The sequence below is a fragment of the Lepisosteus oculatus genome, chromosome 1, assembly GCF_040954835.1.
Source record: "Lepisosteus oculatus isolate fLepOcu1 chromosome 1, fLepOcu1.hap2, whole genome shotgun sequence".
In the NCBI taxonomy this organism is placed as follows: domain Eukaryota; kingdom Metazoa; phylum Chordata; class Actinopteri; order Semionotiformes; family Lepisosteidae; genus Lepisosteus; species Lepisosteus oculatus.
In genome coordinates this window covers 31568025-31589969 of record NC_090696.1, presented here as the reverse complement: position 1 = coordinate 31589969, position 21945 = coordinate 31568025, and the positions used below count along the sequence as shown (strand labels likewise).

The 21945-nt window shown below is 36.9% G+C and overlaps 1 protein-coding gene across 6 annotated transcripts in view; it reads right to left on the bottom strand.

Annotated features, from left to right (window-relative positions):
- gne (glucosamine (UDP-N-acetyl)-2-epimerase/N-acetylmannosamine kinase) overlaps positions 1–19159 on the bottom strand; it is a 37942-nt gene extending 18783 nt beyond the window's left edge. Inside the window, exons 1-5 of one of the 6 annotated variants that reach the window (XM_015345102.2) lie at positions 19040–19147; positions 8390–8413; positions 7809–8020; positions 799–1253; positions 274–426 (exon numbers count right to left, since the gene is read on the bottom strand). In XM_015345102.2, coding sequence (XP_015200588.1) covers positions 274–426; positions 799–1253; positions 7809–7981 — 781 coding nt within the window. In that variant the 5' untranslated portion in view covers positions 7982–8020; positions 8390–8413; positions 19040–19147. The other 5 variants (XM_015345098.2, XM_015345103.2, XM_015345099.2 and 2 more) reach the window with 5 other exon arrangements.
- Positions 19160–21945: the final 2786 nt, after the last annotated feature.

Here is a 21945-nt window from a genome sequence, read left to right as displayed (position 1 = left end):
TCACTTACTAAAAGTATTTTTAAAGAGTTATGAAGTAAAATTAGAAATTAATTTTAGTTTCTATAGATAAAATATACCCAAACATGTTTAAGGAGAGAAAATCATTTGAACACAGCCTAAGGAACATTTTATATGAGCTTGTAAAATGAAGTACTTGTGTGGTTGTACTGACTCCATTATAACATCTTTCCCGCAATGTGATTCAAATGCTTTTAACATTTGAAAATGCACTATTGACAGTTTTGGTTGCAGTTATCTGATGGACAGACTCACCTGCATCAATGTTAGGGAAGAGAATCAAAGTTCTTTTATTAAAGGAAATGAGGGCATCCAGGGTGAGCTCATAGAGCTTAATTGAGTTTTTAATATCAGTTGTGACAGGGTGCTGCAGAGCCACAATGTAGTTCTGTTCTTTTACATTTTCTCCTGTTGAGCAAAAATAAACACTGTTGTGAGGATGGTTAATACAACTGTTGGATTAAAGGGGTAAGATGTAGACAAACTCTGGACACTTTTTACAAGTAAGGCTTTTGTCTGCATCTCTGCCATAATGCCTCCTACATCTTCATGGGTCTGGCCAGTGAGCATATGAGCGAGCAGATACCTGGGATCTCTCAAGTCGAAGGTAATAAGCTTCTTTATCATGATCAATATATTAACTCAACATATAAAACCTGTGTCTACTACAACTAGTGACTGTACTCTTCAAGGAACAGGATAATTTTATTTATGCTCCTTAATTCGGATAGATCTCATAATCCACAAAGAATCTAAGAAGATTTTCACAGTATAACCTACCTAGCCAGTTTTGGACGATGTCCATGTAGTCGTCCCTGTCACGTGCAGACAGCAGCTTGTCATAGGATGGGCAGCCTGCCAGCAGGATACGGCTGTGGTCCTCACACATGGCGATGAGATGCTGCTCGGCACTTCGAGTGCAGCAGGCATGGTAGTGAGCCAGTTTGGAGATGGCATGGCGGATGGAGTCGTCGATGGTGCCACTCACCTCTCCCCCCTCCACATGCAGGATGCGAATGTTCATGAGCGCAGCAGCAGTGGCCAGAGCCAAAGCATCAAAGCGGTCACCGTGAACAATTAGCACATCCGGCTGAAGGCGGTGAAGCACATCAGGCAGCTTGACCAAGGCCAAACCAACCGACTCTACCATGGCTGCCTCATCCTCTCCACGCACAATAGTGTGGAGCTTAGAGCTGATGTCAAAGTCATCCTGCTCGATCATCCGATAAGTGTTGCTGAGAGACAGAGAAAGAAGAGGAGCACATAGAATCTAATCATTACAGACTTAACAGCTAGCAAGTGTATTTCTTTTTGCGTGGTACATAATACATTTATTTCAACACACTGAGCATGGTCATTCTGAACTCTCCTAAACTGCATGACAATAATGGATTTGCATACAATCGCAATGTTTAGAGCCCTTTGGAGGTTTTAAAAGCATATTACGGACCTGTCTCAGGAGTAAAGGAAGAGAACTTTTATCCTCTGGACTGGAAAATAAAGTATTTGTCTCCGTTTCAAACACTTCAACACTACTTAACAGAATAGTCTTAAGAATAAGAATACAATTGGAAGTTTAGTGTGATAGTTAAACTTTCTGTGTTGTATTCACCCAGAGGTTAGCAGTGTCTGAGTGAAATATAATTCTCAATAACTGTAGGCATGCTACATCTTTTGTCTGATTAATCATGAAATCTCCATCTTCAATGAAATGTTTACATATTGCAACATTATTTTACTTGAACCTCTTTAAGATTTTGGTTTTGTGTTGTTTTATGATCTGCAAACCTACCAATGCAAATTAGGCGAATCACATGGCAGAGATTGAATGGCATTATAAATGCAGTTAACCACATTTGTTTAATTTGCTTCTAAATAAATGTATACAAGGGTTATGAATATCTTCAAGAATTCACTGTGTGGATATTGCTGATATTGTCAAAAGCTCAATATCAGGCAAACAAGTTTTTCCTGCACTGTGACTTTTGCTGCACCATCTTTCGCTGATGCACCAACACCTCCCTACTGCATTTAATATTACTGTGGTATCCCCGTCCAGTCTGAAGGAGTCCAAATCTGTGTAGGTGAGCCAAGTCCCTATAAAGGCCAAGACTTGACTGGAAGACTGGAAGTTGACTCACACTGGACATTACAAATAAAAAAAATAAACGAAACACATTAACAATCTACTGCCCGTTGATACAAGAGCAGTGCCCTAGGAGTTTGACTGGTGTTCATCACAGCATAGTCTATGCACCAGCATGGCATCCCTCATCTCTCCAAAGTGAATTAAGCAGTATTGAAAAGTTTCAGCTCTGTTCACCCAGAGGTTAGCAGTACATGAGTAACATGTAATTCTCAAGAACTGTGCCCATAATACTTCAATCGTTTCATCACATCTCTATATTCAATAGTACAAGTATAATTTTTTAACCCATTTAACCTGAATCTCTTTAAACCTCTACTACTTTGTAGTAGACTTGAAACTATCAGAGAAGCAACATGGCCCCAAATTGATGGTATCATGGTGCTACACTGGTATTACTACTGTCATCCACTACTACTCAAAGGACCAATATTTATTTTTCTGATTCCTGTTTTTAGTCAAGTCAAACTGTTTAATTCCTTTCTTTATTTCAGAGTATTTTTAAATATTAATATGTGAATGTAATTCATAATGGGTCTTTAGCAGGTTAACATTATTTTCAGCTTCTAATTCATTAATCATTTTATAACCTTATAGGTAGTGATCAGTACAGCTGTAAGGTCATTAAAATGTTCTCACTGCCCTTGAGCCCTGGGCTCAGATCCGATCTGGGCCACCTGCTCTGTGGAGACTACATGTTCATCACATGTCTGCATTGGATTTTTTCCCAGGTGCACCAATTTCTTTCTACTCGCCAAAGACATGTTGCTTAGGTTAATTGGGGTCTCTGAATTGTCATTCGTGTGTGCCTGTGCAATGTAGGTACTAGAGATAGACTCTAGGTTACAATGACACTTGGCAAGCAACTAGTATATTTCTGATAATAGTCATTTTACTCTATAAAACACTATTTATTTCACTATTTCACTACAATTTCACTACTTTAGGGGGCTTTGGAACTACACACTTAAAATAACTTCCTTGTACTACTGTGTCTTCATAAAGGAAACCAGAAAATTGGGCCTGAAAAACAGAAAAATCTTTTATATGAGCTGACAGCTACTTAAACAGTCCAATCCCATCTTTCCACAATATCTATTGTAGTAATAAAGTATTTGTACATTTATTGTGATACACTTCAAATGGGGTCATCGACCTTCAATTAAAGGCTTTAAAAATTATTCACATGCAATCCCAAAAGAGGCATCAAAGATATCTGAATATACTCAATAGTAACATGTACTTTTATCTCTAATCATCAGTTAAGAAATAGTAACTAATTTGAAAATTCTACCATGTTGTAATATGCCGGCAGAAAATGACAGAATCCACATCCTCATTTTGTGTACATAGTCACATCCGGGATGTAAAACAGCAGAAAGTGAGACAACAGACGCTCAGCAGGAAATTTGCTTGTGCAAACACTCAAGGCCATGTTATATTTGCAAGTAGGAAAGGTTCACACACAGGTTAACAAGGATGCCAAGAGCTTGAGAATGTGAGAGAAAGGTGTGCTCTGGGGATGTTAATGGCAGATATGTCTGACTGTGAAGCCATAGGTCCATTTAGAGTCTACCTATCCAACTAGACTAGCATCAATATCAACTGACAATAGGAACCCATAAAAGAAGCTTCCCATTCTGTGAAAATTAGATTGTCAAAGGGTAGAAAATCTCTCACTTGATACTGTTGTGTTTGCAGTGGCTAACAGGTCTCATGCAAGTGTGTCAAGTGTTAACATAAAATGATAAAGTTATTTCACCATATTCATATTTGCCTTTTAGATCCCCCCCCTTCTACAATAAAACTCTGGTAGTGTCTTCCAAATGTATTCAACCTCTTCCAGTGATGTCCTGATTTGATGAATCACAAATTATGTATCAACTTTTATAAAGTTAATATTTGTTTACCTGACGTTTGAACTTGAATGCTTATACTGAGCACTTCAATGGGTGAAAGAGGTTAAATGTCAAGAAAAACATGTAATCAACGCATTACATTTAGATTTTTTTTGCAAAGTATCACCCCTATTGCTATAACGAACCTAATCTGAGTTTAGGTGTACAATATTATTTTGACAAGTCAAACTCAGTTTGCCCCTTCATACTGAACAGCTGGTTAAGGTAGGGAAATAGTTAGGGATGCCACCTTGAGGTCAAGGCAACTATGACAGAGCTATAGAGTTCAAAGTTTGTGATGGTATTTGGTGTCCATGAGTCAACAAACCTGGCTTGTACTGGCGAACCCATCTTTGTCTCATTCTAAAACTAGGACAATACATCCACCTTTCAACAGGACTATGACCCAAACCACAAGGCCAAAGCTACACAGAAATATAACAAGGCTTAAGAAGAAGAAAGTAGTCTCCAAGTAATTCAGTAAAAGTCACGACAAAACCTAAGAGACAAACCGGTAGAAAAAACTTGAAAATTGCAGTCAGTTGTCCACCCTATATTATCTACCACACTTGTATATAATTTGATAGCCATTGTAAACAAGTACAAGATGTACTATTATTTGACAAATTAAATCAACTAAATATTGACTATTTTATCAATGCTTTTGAAGTTGTATGAAGAATCCATAAAAAAGGAAGTAAAACAAGTTAAATTTTAATCTGGAAAGGACTAATAAAAGGTGGAGTGATTAAATTTTTTTAAAAAAATCTGCAGAGATGATCTCAGGGGAGTTCATCTTGAATGAAACCTGCCTGGTCCAGACAAACCAGTTTATATAAAACCTCCAACAGAGAGAGTTAGAATTCTGCAAAGATCTTAATTTCCTTGTTAAGTAATAATACAGAGTGGCTGTTGCTTCAGATCAATGAATGCTTGTCTTTCTTCGGTAATGGAGCGAGTGTTTTAGGCCAGGTCATGTGATGTCGGTTAGCAATCCTCTTTAAGGAAAGGAAAAGGGAAAAAAAAGTCATGTCCTGCAGTTATTGTGAACCCCAATCTGCTAGAAGACATTCTTCACTACATGATTGAGAGCCTTTGAGCACAGACAGCTACTATCAGCGGAAAAGAGTCTGTTACTTCATTATCCGTCAAAAGTAGCTAGCCACCTACTTAGATGACTTCAGGATCCTTCTGTAAGAAATATGTATTTTATACTTCTATAAAACATTAGAAAACTGAAATCGCTAAAATGATCCTATTGTCTTTTTAGTAAACAAAAACAGTTTCTGAGGGTCAATAACAAGCAAAGAAATCACCTAATGAGATCATGTCTTTAAATCTGTGGCTCAACAATGATTTTGTATTACCCAACACTGGCTCTGTTGTTCCATCTCCAGCATTCTCATGCATCCCTCCTGATACCCATGCCATATCCTGTCCAAGTTTAATCCTTATATTTTGCCCTAATTCATTGTTCTTTAAAGGTCTTGTGCTTGCCCATGGAATGACATTAAACCAACAGCCTCTGCAACAACAGCTGCAGAAGCTTACTTCCCCTTGTTATCTGCAAATCGCAACTCACCTCATAACTGAAACACGAACACTGTGCACTATGTTATTGTTCTACATCCCCTAGAACTTGATTTAAGTGTCTACTCAGTAGTGTACATGTGTATGTAGCAAAGCTTAATTAATTTTTTGGACAGTACTACCTGTTGCAATCTGGCTGCAGCCTGGAGAATATGGTTTTAGGAGAAACAAAGAGGCAGAGTGAGAGCCCTTCAAAGGAAGATGTAAGAACTGTACTTGAATTGCCACGTCTTCAAACAGGCGGAATCAGTTTTACAAAACACACACACCTACCAGCCAAACAGAGTCTACAGATAACTTGCAGGTAGTGACTTGTTAATAATAACTGTAAGAGGCATTTTACAATAACTATCTACTTTTACTTCACACCACTGTAATAGCTTATCACACATTAACATTTCTACAGCTTGTACTTAACCTAATAGAGAATGAATGAGTAAATAAGTGCTTTAAAAGATAATCTGTACAACAAGTGTTTTCCAATTCATGATTATGGCTACGGTATTTCACTACATTTAGTACATTATGCATGTAGCTATTGCAGATATAAGACTGTAAATAATAATATTAAAGTTTTCTTTTTTAGCCTTCTATTAACCAAACCTGGCTTCCTATGTGAAGGTTGAATACGTTCACTTTCCGGGTAAGTACAGGATCACACAAAATAAACCACTTCGCGATAAATTCAGTGCAAAGTGGCAATTTAATGAGGAGCTTTAGCACATGAAGCAGAATCTCTGCATTTGCCAAATATACAGATAGCAATCCTCATATGAAAACATTAAAAAAGCCTTCAGAACTTTATAGTTACAAGAAAGTAATTGTATTCATCCAAAAAATGCTGAGCATTAAAAGAAATCTTCCTTTACTGAGTGACTTTATCCGCACTGAGAGAATTAGAGTTAATTGGTCACAAGTCATGAGATGATTTAACCTTTTGAAATTAAAGCCTAGGTCATGATTTGGAAGACCAAGCGACGGAGAGGTTGACATGTTATGATCTGGACAGGATTCTCTTGTTGGTATAGAACCCCAGATGTAGTGATCCACCTGAAAGGGAGCAGTGTGGTAGCTCTCTGGCTATGGATCTGCGCCTGTGGCTGGAAGGTTGTCGGTTCATAGCCTGCGGCTAGCAGAGGAATCCTACTCCATTAGGCCCCTGAGCAAGGCCCTTAACCCCAACTGCTCCAGGGGCACTGTATAAACGGCTGACCCTGTGCTTTGACCCCAGGCTTCTCTCCCTGTCTGTGTGCCTGTGTGTCTCATGGAGAGCAAGTTAAGGGTATGTGAAAAGACAAATTCCTAATACAAGAAATTGTACAGTATATGGCTAATAAAGTGATCTTATCTTATTGTATTACACCACAGTGATCAACTCTTGATTCCTCACTTCCTACAAGACAACATTCCAGCAGCATAATGCATGTCATGCTGCTTGCGTAACACTGATGATCATGTCAGCCTGCTTCAATTAAGCCTTAGGTGTTTAGAGATCAGTGTTCAGTCACATGCTTCTCTAGGCTCTACAAGAAAAGTGGGACAAAATACCACAAGACAGCATCTGCAATGTTGTACAAAGCGTGTAGCAGAGATGATCGAATTGCAATGCTTCTAGCAACGGCTACACATTCTTCTAGCATGTGTCTCTGACAGTAAACCCCTTATTGATATGACTGGAGCCTCATTTGGCAAGAGTAATTCTGATTCTACTATTAAATCAGAAAGGAAAAACATTAATAAAACAAATTGCTGGCATAAGGCACTGTCAGTTTTCTTCTTTGATAGGATATAGTTCCTTAATTTTATTAGCTGCTAGAAATAATCTAAATACAGATTAACTCAATTCAGAATTAAACTAATGCAATTTGTTACTCTGGCTAAGTTGGTAACTGCTTTAGATCACAAGGACGGCTTAAACCAAGCAAACAACCAACCATATAAGAGTGTGCAATGCAAGTGCAGCAAAATAATATGGAAACCTTTTCCTTAGTACTTTTTTACCCAAGCCAGTTAACACCTGTTACACCCATGTTTATGTGTCATCCACACATTGAACTTTTCTTAAATTACCTATATTTATACATGAGTGGTGGTTAAATAAAACCCAGAGCTATGTAAGTGGAGTATGATCTCCACACTAAATAGCTCCTACTTACCCATAATCATCAATAAGATGGGAACCCAAGACCACCACCTCCAGGTCGAAGCTGTCCGGATCGGCTTTGATCCCACACATAATGGGAGCTAGTTTTGAGTAATCGGCCCGGTTACATGTAGCCACACAAATTCTCAGCTTCCTCTTCCTGCTGTTTTTCTCCTTTTGCTCCATTTGTTCTTTTTGTCTCTGTATGCTCACGTAATATAAATCCTGGGACAAAAAGAAGGAAGGAAAGTTTAAGCTTTACAATACAAGATGAACTTCACTCATACCACAAACAACTCTAGAGCAATATATATATATAATATTATACATCATTACTTAAAATATACATAGGTCTTGGTTCACCAACATTTATTAAAACAAAGGGAAAACAGCCTTTTTGTGTTTTTCCATTAAAGAAAGAATACTACAGCAGTGAAAACCCTTCCCAAGGTTTTAATAAACTTGAAACTGTATGTAGATTGACACATTATTATTTTGATATTATCATTGGGTTATTTTCCAGCATCTGATGTCAAGGTAAGCCCTGGCATTTCATGCGAGTAGGTTGTGAGGCTAAAAGACAAAAATACTTACGTGGACTTTCCTGAAATTGTAGCACTGTTGCATGAAAATACAGAACACACAAAAGGTTTTACAAAGAGAAAAGCCCATTTTTTTGCAATGGGAATAAACCACAAAACCTTTTTTAGTCATCACTGTCAAGTTCAGCCTTCGGTTTAGACAACAACCATGTTGACACAGGACCATTTCTAAATTCTTGCTGGATGATTATACATAACTTGATTGAGATTTATGTGATTTCAAATATTTGTATTGTTTTTTGCATTAGAAATGTTATGTAATTTCATAACGTATAATGGGTAAATCTGTAAAAAAAGGGCATCAAACATGTCTATAAAAGCACTTGCCTCCTTTGAAATCCCAAAACATTTTTGTCGCCAGTAGCAAAATCTTTTAAGCTGTTGCACTACTTTAATAATACTGTACATCATGCACAAGATGAATTAACAAAATACAAAACATTAACAATAGTGTGTTCTTTTAATAAATATTGAAACACACATACCATAAAAAACATCTTATAGAATAAAACAAATAAAAAGGGGGTAACAATGTTAATCATAAAAACCTTGTAAACAAAACAAAAGAATGACTGACAACAATGTCACCAGCACAATTTAATCTAGCTGCATTTCTCTCGAAACTATTATCTCTATAGTACTATTTCTGCAAATTACTGTAACCAGCTGCAATTCAATGCTGTCTCAGTCTGCACCCAACCTTGCAGAAATATTTTTATGCTATAATTAGATTAGATTGTACTCTGACTGCAGACATGCCCTAATAGCACACTCACATTGGTCACATTTAGAACCACATTAACGAGTCCCAGAAACATGTTGTGTTAAATAATTTACAAACACCGATTGTAAATCTTCATCCACAACTACTGTTATAGTATTACATGTTCAAAATAGATTAGCTGCTACATTTTCAGAGGGAAAAAAGCATTATCTGAGTTTACATTCCAAGCAGGATCCATCTGAACAAACAGTCTAGCCCTCTATCCTATATGAACATAACTGGGGGCCGATGTTACGCGTCAGAATAAAGTTATACAGAGAAGAGACTATACCTCTAGTAATGGCTGTTGAAATAACTACAGTATATCAGGCACCGGGTGACAGGTAAAGCAGTGCATTGTGGCGCCCATTAGCAGAGTGGAGCCCCAGATAGAAAAGCCAGGAAGCACTTTCCTCAGATACTAACATATGCAAAGGCTGTGGAAACCAAAGAAATGACCAAGAATGTGAACATCTCTTGTAAACTAGGGTGGGGAGGTAAATGGATTAACAAAAGGACAGTTTATTAAATGTAATGGGGATTCCAATAAAGCAACCAATTACCTTCAAATCTCTAATGCAGTGGTTCTCAAACTATGGTATGCGTTCTACTTGTGATAAGCGGAGAACCGCCAGGTGGTACGCCATATGACCCTGGAACTTTGTTGTGTGCACTGAAAAACTGGGGCGGGTTTTCATATTTTCTATTTTATTCAAATTAGTTTGTGTCTAATACGCTACCTACGTACTACGATACAGTGTGCGCCAATACTTGAGCGGACACAACAGCTACTACATAATTCTATACCATTGTATAGGAATGCATGCTACGAACGTAAGTGACCAATTGTATTTAAAAAAGTCATCTCCAGCAAATAGGGAACAATGCCAATGTTGTAAGCACAGGAAAGCATAGAAATGTGTACTACGAACGCTGGCAATCTTGTGAGCATAGGAAAGCGTGATAGATAACAGAAAAATATTTAAGAACTGTTCTAGGTTAATTTAAGAAAAATACACAGAGCGTCTCTGTGTTTCGCTCCCATGCGAATTGACTACTGTAATGCTCTACTTGCTGGGGTATCTAAATCTACATTGAATAAGCTGCAGTATGTCCAAAATTCGGCAGCCAGAATCGTGGTCTAGTACAAGTGTTCACATTACTCCTATCCTGGAGTACTTGCACTGGCTTCCTGTCAAATCCTCATGCTCACCTATAAGGCTCTGCATGGCTTGGCACCTCAGTACATGTCTGAACTATTATCACCCTACTCCCCACCTCACGACCTTCGCTCTTTTAATTCTGGTCTCCTAACTGTACCCCAAGCCCTTCTACATTCTGTGGGTGACAGGGCCTTCTCCTGTTATGCCCCCCAAGCTCTGGAACTCTCTCCCCAAGGATATCAGAGACTCACCTTCTCTAAACTGCTTCAAATCCAGACTCAAAACCTTCTTTAGAAGAGCCCTAACAGGTTCTGACATAATTCTTTACCCCTCTGCTCCTACTATACTTAGTACCACCATCCACAGTCTCCTCTGTGTATTATCTTGTGTATTCTCTTTATTTATTGTTGTCATTCTGTAAAATGCTTTGAGAAGGCCACCTTTAAAAGGTGCTATATAAAATACATTTTATATATAAATTAACCTTGTGCACTTTTTTATTAGGGCCTGCGTCTGATTACTTTGCATTTTATCCTGTATGTTCTTCTTGTTGTTGTTCTTAGTTTTTTATATTTATTTTTCATATCTCTTTGTACAGTATCCTTTTGTTTGGAAAGGAGCTATATAAATAAAGGTTATTACTATTTATAACACTGTATTCTCTGCAAGTCATAATTGTGGAGATGAATGGGGGACCTTGGCAAAAAAATACAATGATGTGAGATAACGTGACACTACACTACATGAGGACCATATTATAAAATGTAACCCGTAAAGCAGACATTCTAGCTAAATCTAATTTTACTCACGGCCTCAAGCACATTTTCCTTTATGAATCTAATGGAAATCTGGGATTACTTTAATGCATAGAGAAAACCTGAGGAATATGTGGTGAAAGTGAAGTTGACCTGGCAACAAAATTCAGAGGCAGAAGAACAGAAATTAATTTATTTCACAATCTGAGAGTCCACTAATGTTATCAAATAGGTTTAAAATATTAGAGACTGCAATGAGATGTCTGAAAGAAACAAGACAATGTCTCCAGAGGCTAGCTTGAAAAATATTGTTTGGGTGTAATGTTGATATGTTGTTTGACAGCCTGACCTCTCATGGGAAAGAACAAACAATGGAGATATAGCAAAATAAGAGAAAGACACTAAGTAAAGTTTAAGTAAACAAATAATTATTTGGACAAGCAATAGCAGAAATGTATACAAATATATCACTCATAAAATGATATAGTTTGTTGGGAGGTTTAGATAAAATTCCACATAGAAGATTAATTCTTAAATTGAAGACCACAGGCGTTTAAGGAAATACATGTATTCAGAATACAAATTAAAATACATATAAGGAAGGAATGCTGAAAGCTAGATGTTTTAATTCGAGCGGAAGTAATTAACCACAAATTGTGCTGATTAGCTTTTTAGCCGCAGTTAGTTTTAACATAGGGCATTCAACATTCAACACACATCAGCTTTCAGTGGGGAGGAGAACAGAGTAATGAAGCCAATTCATAGATGGGGATTATTAGGAGGCCATGATTGGTAAAAGCCAGTGGGAAATTTGGCCAGGACACCAAGTCTAACACCCCTACTTTTTTTCTGAGAAAAGCCCTGAGATATTTAATGACAACAGAGAGCCAGGACCTCAGTTTACGTCTTGTCCGATGGGTGGTGCCTTTTTTACAGTATAGGTGTCCCCGTCACTAAACTGGGGCATAAAGATCCACACAGATCACAGGGTGAGTGCCCCCTGCTGGCACCACTACCACCTCTTCCAGCAGCAACCTGAGCTTTCCCATGAGGTCTCCTATCCTAGTACTGACCAGGCTCACACCTGCTGAGCTTTAGTGGGCTTCCAGTTGTGAGTTGCAATTTCATGTTAAGAGTTGATTTCAATTCATTATTTAAATATTTCTTCATCACATCTCTAGGTGTAATGAGTGGAGAACCACAGGAATCTATATCAGGACCAATCCTCTTCCTAATTTATGATAAATTCTAAAACACAAAATATATTTTTCTCTCCATCAAGATCAACTCGAGAGTAATTATACACAACTGAGGGATAAGTGCCTTCAAGAAAATAAAGCCCTTGAATCCTCACTGCTGATTTTACTGAAAGTTTCTCTTTTGACATCCAAGTTGAAACACAACTGCACCCTTCAAACAATCTGTAAACCACTATTCACAAAGCATCTCTCTACTAGGGGTGGGACACTGTGAGAAACTCTGCATACTCCATATGCTGTAATTTCCAAATGCCTGACCATGACAACTATAGCCCATTTCTTTCACAGGCACTTTACAACAGTCAGCTTCAGTGCAGTGCTGTGAATAAATGTAACTCTTCTGTTTTTAGGGTTTCATGACATACAGTGTGGTGAAAAAGTACATCCCCTAAAAATACTTATTTGACTGTTTCACCTCACCAAACCCTAAAAGTAGATAGAACTAACCTTAATTGCTCAAGTAATTCTAATTGAAATGTCTGTTTCTCACGTTGAATGCTACTATTATTTCTAGTTAACCGTGACAACACAAGACCATTGTTCAAGCAATCCATGTGCTTTCGAAGACTTTTTTAAAACAAGGTTTTATATAATTCAGGTTAAAATAGTCAGTTCTTCCGATATTGGTATTTTCGGGAAAATAAAATGGATTGCATTGATAATACGTCTAGCCACTGAACGTCTTTTGTGTATTATAATTGGCTACGTTAAGTTAATTTTTCAAAACTAACAGTTTCGTTGTGGACAAAAAGTTGGCAGCACAGTGTCTGAACTGCTAACTGCTCTCCAACATAAGTATGTTCCAAAGACCCTCTTACAACTTCTTTATCTTATACGTTTTGCTTTCTTCATAAATATTCCTAAACGGTTCAACTAACCTACACGTCCAGCCCCCGAAATGTTTTAAACATGCCGTAGTTCAGAGATCCTATCGATGCAGTTTAGTAAAGGCATTGTAAGAATCTAAACGGCATTTGCTAAAAAGAACAGAACAGCACTCGATAAAACCGTTAAATCACCAAAAACACGAATCGTTGCTGTGTGTACGCTACACCACTAAAGCAGCAAGCACTTCAAACCCAGCTTTGCTCCGTGCCACACATGCAGCGGAGAAGTGAAAAGGAGTCGGGGAGGATAAACTGCGATCCGTACTAGAGCTCTCGGTTTGCATCTTCCGGCAGCACGATACAAAACGTCCATTCATTCCAGACATTTTGCTAATCGTTAATTAAAATCCCCTACCTTCCCGATTACCAGAGTTTAGAAGTCTCAGTCTAGAGATGATAGTACATGTTACACAGCATGAGAAAAGAACAATGAAAAGCCAGCTGACTCACATGCGGATTTCTGTTTGAATATTCTTCACAAGGATGCATTGTTACTTCCTGCGGATTTTATCCACTGAATGAGCTCTTGCTCTCTTGCTTGACGTCCCTTTGTTTCTAGTCTCCTGGGTGTGTAATTGAACTCCCAGACGCCTAGTTATCTCAATTACTATCGGGCTTCTTAAGAATGCCATCTGGTTCTACATTATTTGTATTACATAGGTGTCAACGTCCATTGGCTACAAAGAGACTGTTCAGCTTTCAACTCAACCTACTGGGCTAAGTAAAGCCTACCAATCACATCATACTATAGTAATAATAGTGTTTACTCAGTTAAAACAACAATTTCCTTGAAGAAAAACAGAACTTTATTTTTAAAAAATAAAAGCACTGCTGGTACAAGTGTAGTGAAGCAGAAATGAATCAATTGTAAACTCCATGTTTATACTGATAAATAATTACACTGAACTGTTAAGTCTTACCAGTCTTATCATAAACGTCTTATGCTTTTTGGTCATTGATTGAATGGGAATTGTAGGCATCAATCCCTGGACCCATGCCACCATACTACAGTAACCTACTTTGTATTTTTTACTGTCAAATTTGAAAACAATACAGTTCTAACTTCTATAAGGGAAGGTGCATTTACAACTGAAAACAGGAGGTTGTTTTTACACAAAGTTTCTTTCAAGTAAAAGCTGGATATGATCCTTGGATCAACTTCTCACTAAAAAATAAACAAGCAAGATAGGTCAAGTTGCCCCTTCCCATTTACAAAATCTGATATTCCCAACAAAGTACTTTGTCATGTCCTCCTCAAATACAACAGCACCCCAAAAATAAGTTGCAGAAAACTTTCTGTGAATGATGGATGAACATGTCAAAGTACACTTGTTTTTAGAAAGTCAATTTTCATAATGGCTGACTACACTTTTCTGAGCAAAGTGTTGCTCAGAAAGGTTTGTGCGTTACATAATTTATTCTTCACCGACATCAAACATTGTGCTCAGGCTGGGTCTGAGGTTTTGGATGGGTTTTGTTTTCGGTAACAGACTTTAGTTCTCTTTCAGTCAGTATTTCTGTGGGAGATGACCCATCAGACATCAGTGTAGGAGGACTTTTCAGCAATCTCCCTCCAGGCTATATTAATGCACTTGGACAGGAAGTGTTCTTTAACATCAGTTACCTGATACAAGCGGATCTGCCTTACACCCTTGTAAAACTGCCCGAGGTGCAGACTTATCTGGCTGTCAATTAACCATTTCAGTATAAGGGCTACTCCACATTTCTCACTGGAAACCTTGCTTTCTCTTTTAATGTAGTCTATGGGCCTAAAACCTATTCACAACTTCAGAACCTTTTGGACAATGTTGTCACGCATTTTCTAATTCTATGCACTTATGCACTGTTGCCTTGTTCTTTTTGCTTTTCTAGATAAAGCTTGTAATCAGTTCTGAATTCTCAACAAGCTAATAAATGAACAGTAGAGGTTGCTAAGGTAATGGAACTTTTACTTTTAAAATTACCACTTACCTGACTACTAATTCCAATAAGACGGATAAATACTATATAGACCATTTCCAAATGTATACTTAAAAAATACTTCATGCACAGACAAATGTTTCAGACAGGGTTAGCATATTTCAGACATTTCAGTGACTACATTCAAAGCTAAATTACAACTGGCATAATCTCTGAACCATAATAATGTAATATTTAATTAGTGTAATCACCATAATAACATGCAAGTAAATAAACTGGAGCGTCATGATGAGTAATATTCAAAGTATATTTTGACAAGTCGAGAAACATTCAATTGAAGTTTTTCTTGTACTTGAGCACACAACATATACCATACTTACAGTCAACATGATAAAACACAGCAACGTCATAAACAAGGAGGAAAATATATAGTAAGAAACATCTGTTACAGCAACCATATATGTGGATTGCTTTTATTGTATGTTGCCTGAACTTAAAGTGTTAATTAGTAGTAACAAAAATAATCCACATTCTCTGAACAATATCTAGTTACTTCATTCTCTCTATGAAAATTAAGCTTTTAATAAGTAATGATTTATTACCAACCAAAATAACACTTTCTTGTGATCAATTCATAAAATTGAAAAGAAAAAAGGCTATAAAATAAAGGAAACTGCACAGATATAGTGCTCTTTCAATTCTTAAATTTGACACTTAAAGGCTTATTCATTATATACTGCAGTATTTGGATTTTTGTACACCTATTCCAATATTAATATTTCCAGAATACAATTGAGAATTTACATGCTGTGTTTTAGAGGCTTAAAACTCAATAATGAATAATTCTACTTGATTCTTTTCAGAATGTAACTATCTGCCTTACTGATATTCAAAGAAATAGGTATATTTTTTCTATCATTTAAATATTCTTATAATTTACATGTTTTAAATCCATGATGAAGCTTTTGTTTGGATCACTTTCAACTGGAGTAGGCTTTCATTATCTGTTTGGAGGACTCTCCAAAATAAGAAACAGTATTTTTGGCACTTAAATGTATTTACAGTTTTCATCAGACTGAAACAATAACTAAGCAGGAAACAAATGGAGTCACATGTAGATTAACAAACAAGATATCTCCAACCCTCATCCTGGAAATTTCCAGTCCTTAAGTATTATAGGTCACATGTTTTTGTAGATGGGCAACACCTGTATTCATGCGCACTGCTGAAACAAGCAAATAATCAGTTCAATAAGTAAAGTTTGGTCCTTGAGGGCTGAAGATTACTTACATTGTATTCATAAAAAAATCTCTGCGTTGCTTGATTAAAAAAAAATCCTGTTTTAAGTGAATAAATTATTGTGTCTTTAGAAGTTTGTGATCGAAACCTTTTGGCCTATGGGAAATTCATAATAGACTGCATCTTATTAATACTGTTGTACAACAATTAAAACTTGTTTGACTTATTTGTCCATAAAAGGGAGCATTCCTAGAACATATGAACACAATTTCCTTGAAAACAAAAATTAATTAAACTAATAGTGACCTACAAAACCAGCTGGCCTGGGGTCTTCTAGGATCAGGATTGGAGATCCCTGTCCTACATTGTCTTGATGTATATAAATTAAAATCCTTAGCACAACAAATTTGTATTTGTTTCTTTTTTAAATGAGACAAAATGTAATGTACATACACCTGCCACCAAAAGCCATAGAATTTTAAAAATAAAAACAGCACACTTCTGCCATCTACCGAAAAAGTGATGAATTACAGTTTTTGATACAGTGTTAAATTAGTTTCCCATTATATATAATTAATCAATTTTCTAATCCAATAATCCAATACAGTGTCGCGAGGGAGCCTTAGCTTATCCTGGCAAGCAACAAACGCGGGGAGGATAGACACTCAGACACAGACACGCACACACTCACACCAGGGCTACTTTTTCCAGAAGCCAATTAACCTACCAGTATATCTTTGGACTGTGGGAGGAAACCCATGGGAACATAGGGAGAACAAGCTCCAGGCAGACTGCACCCAAGGAACTGAACCCAGGAATCCAGCGGTGGGGGGCAGCAAATCAAATACAATCAAAATTAAGGCAGAGCAGGATATTTGTATAATGAAGAATGGGCCCACAAGAATGGCAACAAAATCAGACCCCAAGACTTGATCAACATAGTACTGTGCAGTCAGGCTGCCATCAATTACCAAAAATGATCACCTATTAAAAAAATCTAATCAACACCAGGGCCCAATCAATTCCCTCAATAATGAGGAAGGTCTAGTGCTTAAGCAACATTCATTGTAGGACACAATGAATGGATGCATAAGTCAAATTATTCCATATATATTTCAAACCAGTATACCAGATCTGGATTATTGTTTAAAAAACTACACACACATAAGAGGAACAGTTTAGTATATAATGCGTCTTTGAAAGAAGCAAGACCCTCTGTGCTCACGATCTGTTAAATACCAAGTCAAAAGTACATCAAAACCATTTACAAAAAATGTAAATCATTAAAATGCAATATAAATCAAAATGTTGTGGTCAGTTAGTTCCTGGTGTAAACCTCCCTCATTCACAAATGTGCACTAATAATGGAATTTTGAAAAATTCCATGATTTCTAGGAATTGCATATTACAAAAAATGATATTGCCAATCCGTTTAAATAATGTTCAAGAACTTAATATTTAAGCACAGTGACATCTTATACAACTGTCAGATTCAAACCATAACACCATGGCTGGTGATATTCAGAAATTTACATGAAGTATAAGGGCACTTCTGATGCTAATACTTCTGAGGCCATATTAAATACAGACACCGGCCTATTTTTTAAAATTTAAGTGAGGAAGAAATGAAACCTTAGGGGCTAGGAAACGATGATGAGTCACACACGCATGTTTAGTGCCCTTGATTTGACATGAGGTGATACATTTACCACCTGTGTACCACAATCACCTGCTAAATTAAAGCATACAAGCACCTAACTGCAATGCATGCACCAAGTCAGAACTGAGAAAACTATGTTCAAGTGATTAATTTAGTACTGATACAAATGTCTTATTGCTCATAGTACTGTTCTATTTTCAGACTAGATTTTACTCCTAAAAAATCAACAGATCTGCGCCTGTGACTGGAAGGTTGTCGGTTCGTATCCCGCGGCCGGCAGAGGCATCCTACTCCGTTGGGCCCCTGAGCAAGGCCCTTAACCCCAACTGTTCCAGGGGCGCCATATAAATTATTTCGCAGAATGTTCACATAACAGCATTGAACGACATTGAATCATTAGATTATATAACAATATCCAAGCATACATTTCGGACAACCCACTGTTTCATACTGTATCGAGGCATTTTTCCCCAATAGCGTATTTTTCCTTGAGAAAAAAAAATAACCTGGCAAAGTCTGTTTTAGTCATAAACCATAAACCTAATGCTATATATTGCCTCATGGTATTATTTTCATTATACCTCTTTACGTTTTCCATGTACAATATTTTTTGTAAATAATTAACAAGTGTTATACAGTAGTATTGGTCAGTCCAAACAGAAGAAACGTTCCTAAATACAAAAGTAAGCACTAACAAATCGCTCATACTGTAACTAAAATTAGAAGTAGCAATGCAAAAGTTGTCCTATCACAAAAGGCACGTCACATATACGTAATGTATATACTGGAAGATACATTGAATCATTGTTGTTATCACACCTCTAAAATATTATTAATCCTAATACATTATTGTAAACAAGAAAACTGGTCAAACACATTACACGAGGAACATTTAATTGAAATATTTGAAATAATGACGTATCACAATCTAATGAATGTCTGATAATTCGTCAGAACCAAAAACAGTCAAAACGAGGAATATTAGATTTACAGTACCTTATATCACTCCTAAAAACAATGTCCTGATTGATCACTTACTATAAATCCAGTTTCTAACTTTCAATCCACTAGCCACTGCCTGCTACTCTCCAGTGCAAACAGATTAACATCCCCCGGACACATTACGCTACACATTTTAGTTCCTATTAAAGGTCAACTTGTTTATGAGAATAAACTGAACGTGGGCTCGTACGTGACATTTGCACAAGGACAAGATCAACCCGATTAATTCCTTTTTTCCCTCCCGGGTTGTATTATTGTAAATATTATAGTCGCCGCAACATTGGATTTCTCACTTATTTTTTATTCTTTCTGTGAGGGTGGTTTAGCGTTTTAGCTAGCAATATTCGTGATACTGAGTATGAAGGTATAACCTTTTTTAAAAGAAATGTTTCAATTCACATTTGTTAATTTGCCCATTAATAATAAGTACAAAAATATCCTACTGAAATTATAATTAGTTTCGAATATACATACATATAAATTATATTTTGTGACAGGCGATTATGTTTACTTAGTTGTGCTGCGTGTAAGACACATTCATCAAACGAAATCTTCTGATTTACCTTTACCTTAATTATGTTCTGGGTCAATGATTTAGAGCAGGGGTGTCCAAACTACGGCCCACGTGGCAAATTCGGTCCGCCCCTGTTAATGAAATGGCTCCCGAGTTAATTTAGAACTATAATTAGATTTGGAAGGATATTATGTAAAAAATGCAGTTTCTATTTTGAATAATAGGTGCCGCTATCACGTAAAATCACATCTCATAACTGATTAGCTACCACCTCTCCTCCTCTTCAAAACTTCAATTCTGTACCTTAACGTTAGCAAGCTTTTCAAAATGGCGGAACCAAAGAAACGAAAAACATTCCAGCCACGCTGGCAAAATGAATACTTTTTCACCGAGTTCAGAGGCAAGTGTGTCTGATATTTCCGAATCTCCACAACAACACTTACACCTGACTTGACAGTCCAAGACACAGCATCACTGTTCCCATTAGTAGAGTCATCACTAGTGAGTAAAATTTGTGAAATCTTACAGGTAAATTAAAATGAGATAATATCATCATTTATATAGGTCATTTCAAGCTTACAATACAAAATGCTTAAAACTCACATATTAGGGTAGTCCCTTAAATTAAAAGACAATTTAGTTATTGGAATGCACTTATATCAAGTATTATTTGTTTGTTTTTATTATTAGAGGTAGTCTGTGGCCTGCCGTTCCTTATTTTTTTCTCCATCTGGCCCCCAATAAAAAAAGTTTGGAAACCCCTGATTTGGCGTATCAAAAGTGTAGGATGAAGGGTAAGAACACAGAACAGAGATATAGAAGAAAAGAGGTGATAAAGAGAAGGAGAGACAGAGCAGAAAGTGTGTGTCGGATAGATCATTTTCTACCCCATCCGAAAAAATCAGACTGGACCAAAGTACAGTACTTAAACCTTGCTAAAAGAGCCTGATATTCTGTGTTTTTACAAAACTGTGATTTCCTGACTGAATAATTACTTAGTTAAAAACGCCATCTCCTGATTTGTGAGTGCATTTTAGAATAGGGAAGCATGTTCCCCTTTATTTTGCGGCAACCGAGTCTACACAGAGAGATTCAACTGCAGGTTGTATCTTATTTAGTTTAGAAGGCAGCTTATCTCTATTTTTGTACTTGATAGCAGTTTGGGTTTTTTCCTGGGTGGTTTAGACATATGTCTTGAACACATTGTCTGGTGATGAAGAATTTCCACAAGAGATATACTAAAGACCTACAGGAACATGGGGACAACATAAAATGTCTACACATTGAAGGCAGTCCAACTCAGAATAAAAACCCATAAGGGCTTTTAATAAGGACACAAATTCTGTGAGGCTCCAATAAAAGCCATGTCACCGTTCTATCTGCAAGGAAAATATCTAAAAATACATATGTAAACGTTCAATATTGCAAATATTTATATAAATATAATCACACTTCAACAAAAATGTATGTTCTCTAAAAGATTTTCCAAAAAAAAAATAATTTCAAGTTATTCAAGCTTTATTGGAGCAATAGCATATCGAATACTAAATTATTAACCTTTACAGTTTACAGTACCTGTTTCCGTAATGTGGATTTGGGTTAATTATTTGACTGAACTTTAAATTGCGTTATGGAGGATTCAAAGAAACACAAGCCCGGGAATATGATTTCAAGTATACAGTTTTTTTTCTCATATCAGCAAACCATACATTTTACTTTTTCAGCAATAAATGAGAATTAGTGCTATTAGACCGACTTTGTTTTGCTTCTAGCTGCCAACATTTTCAAAATCATAGTACAGCAAAAAACTATAATATAACTGAAGTTCAGACACCAAAAACACTGGTTGTTTTGAAAGCTCTATTTCAGGAACATTGCATCAGTGACCCTGAGTCAACAACATAATGCTGTCTTCCTGGAATCTGTTTGACTAACAATGTTTAAATAGCAGACAGGCTTCTAGCAAACAAGTTGATCATGTTGGAACAAATGGCATGGTCCTAGGCAGTGTCACAGAGTGATAAAATTAGTGGTAGGTATTAGCTTGGGGATTATGCTGACTTTAAATTTGTATATAGTAGTTAATGTTGAACATAATCTTGAACATAAAGAAAAGGAAAGAGCTAATAGTGGACTTTCGGAGACACAGGCCATACACTCACAGCCCACTCAGTATTGATGGAATGGAAGTGGAAACAGTCACCAGCTTTAGGTTTTTGGGAATTCACATCTCTAAAGATCTAACCTGGACTGTGAACACTGACTCTATCATGAAGAAGGCTCAGCAGCGCCTTTATTTCTTGAGGTGCCTCAAGCGATGGGGGATGCCAATACATGTGTGGTGAACTTCTACCGCTGCACCATCGAGAGCATCCTCACCTACGGG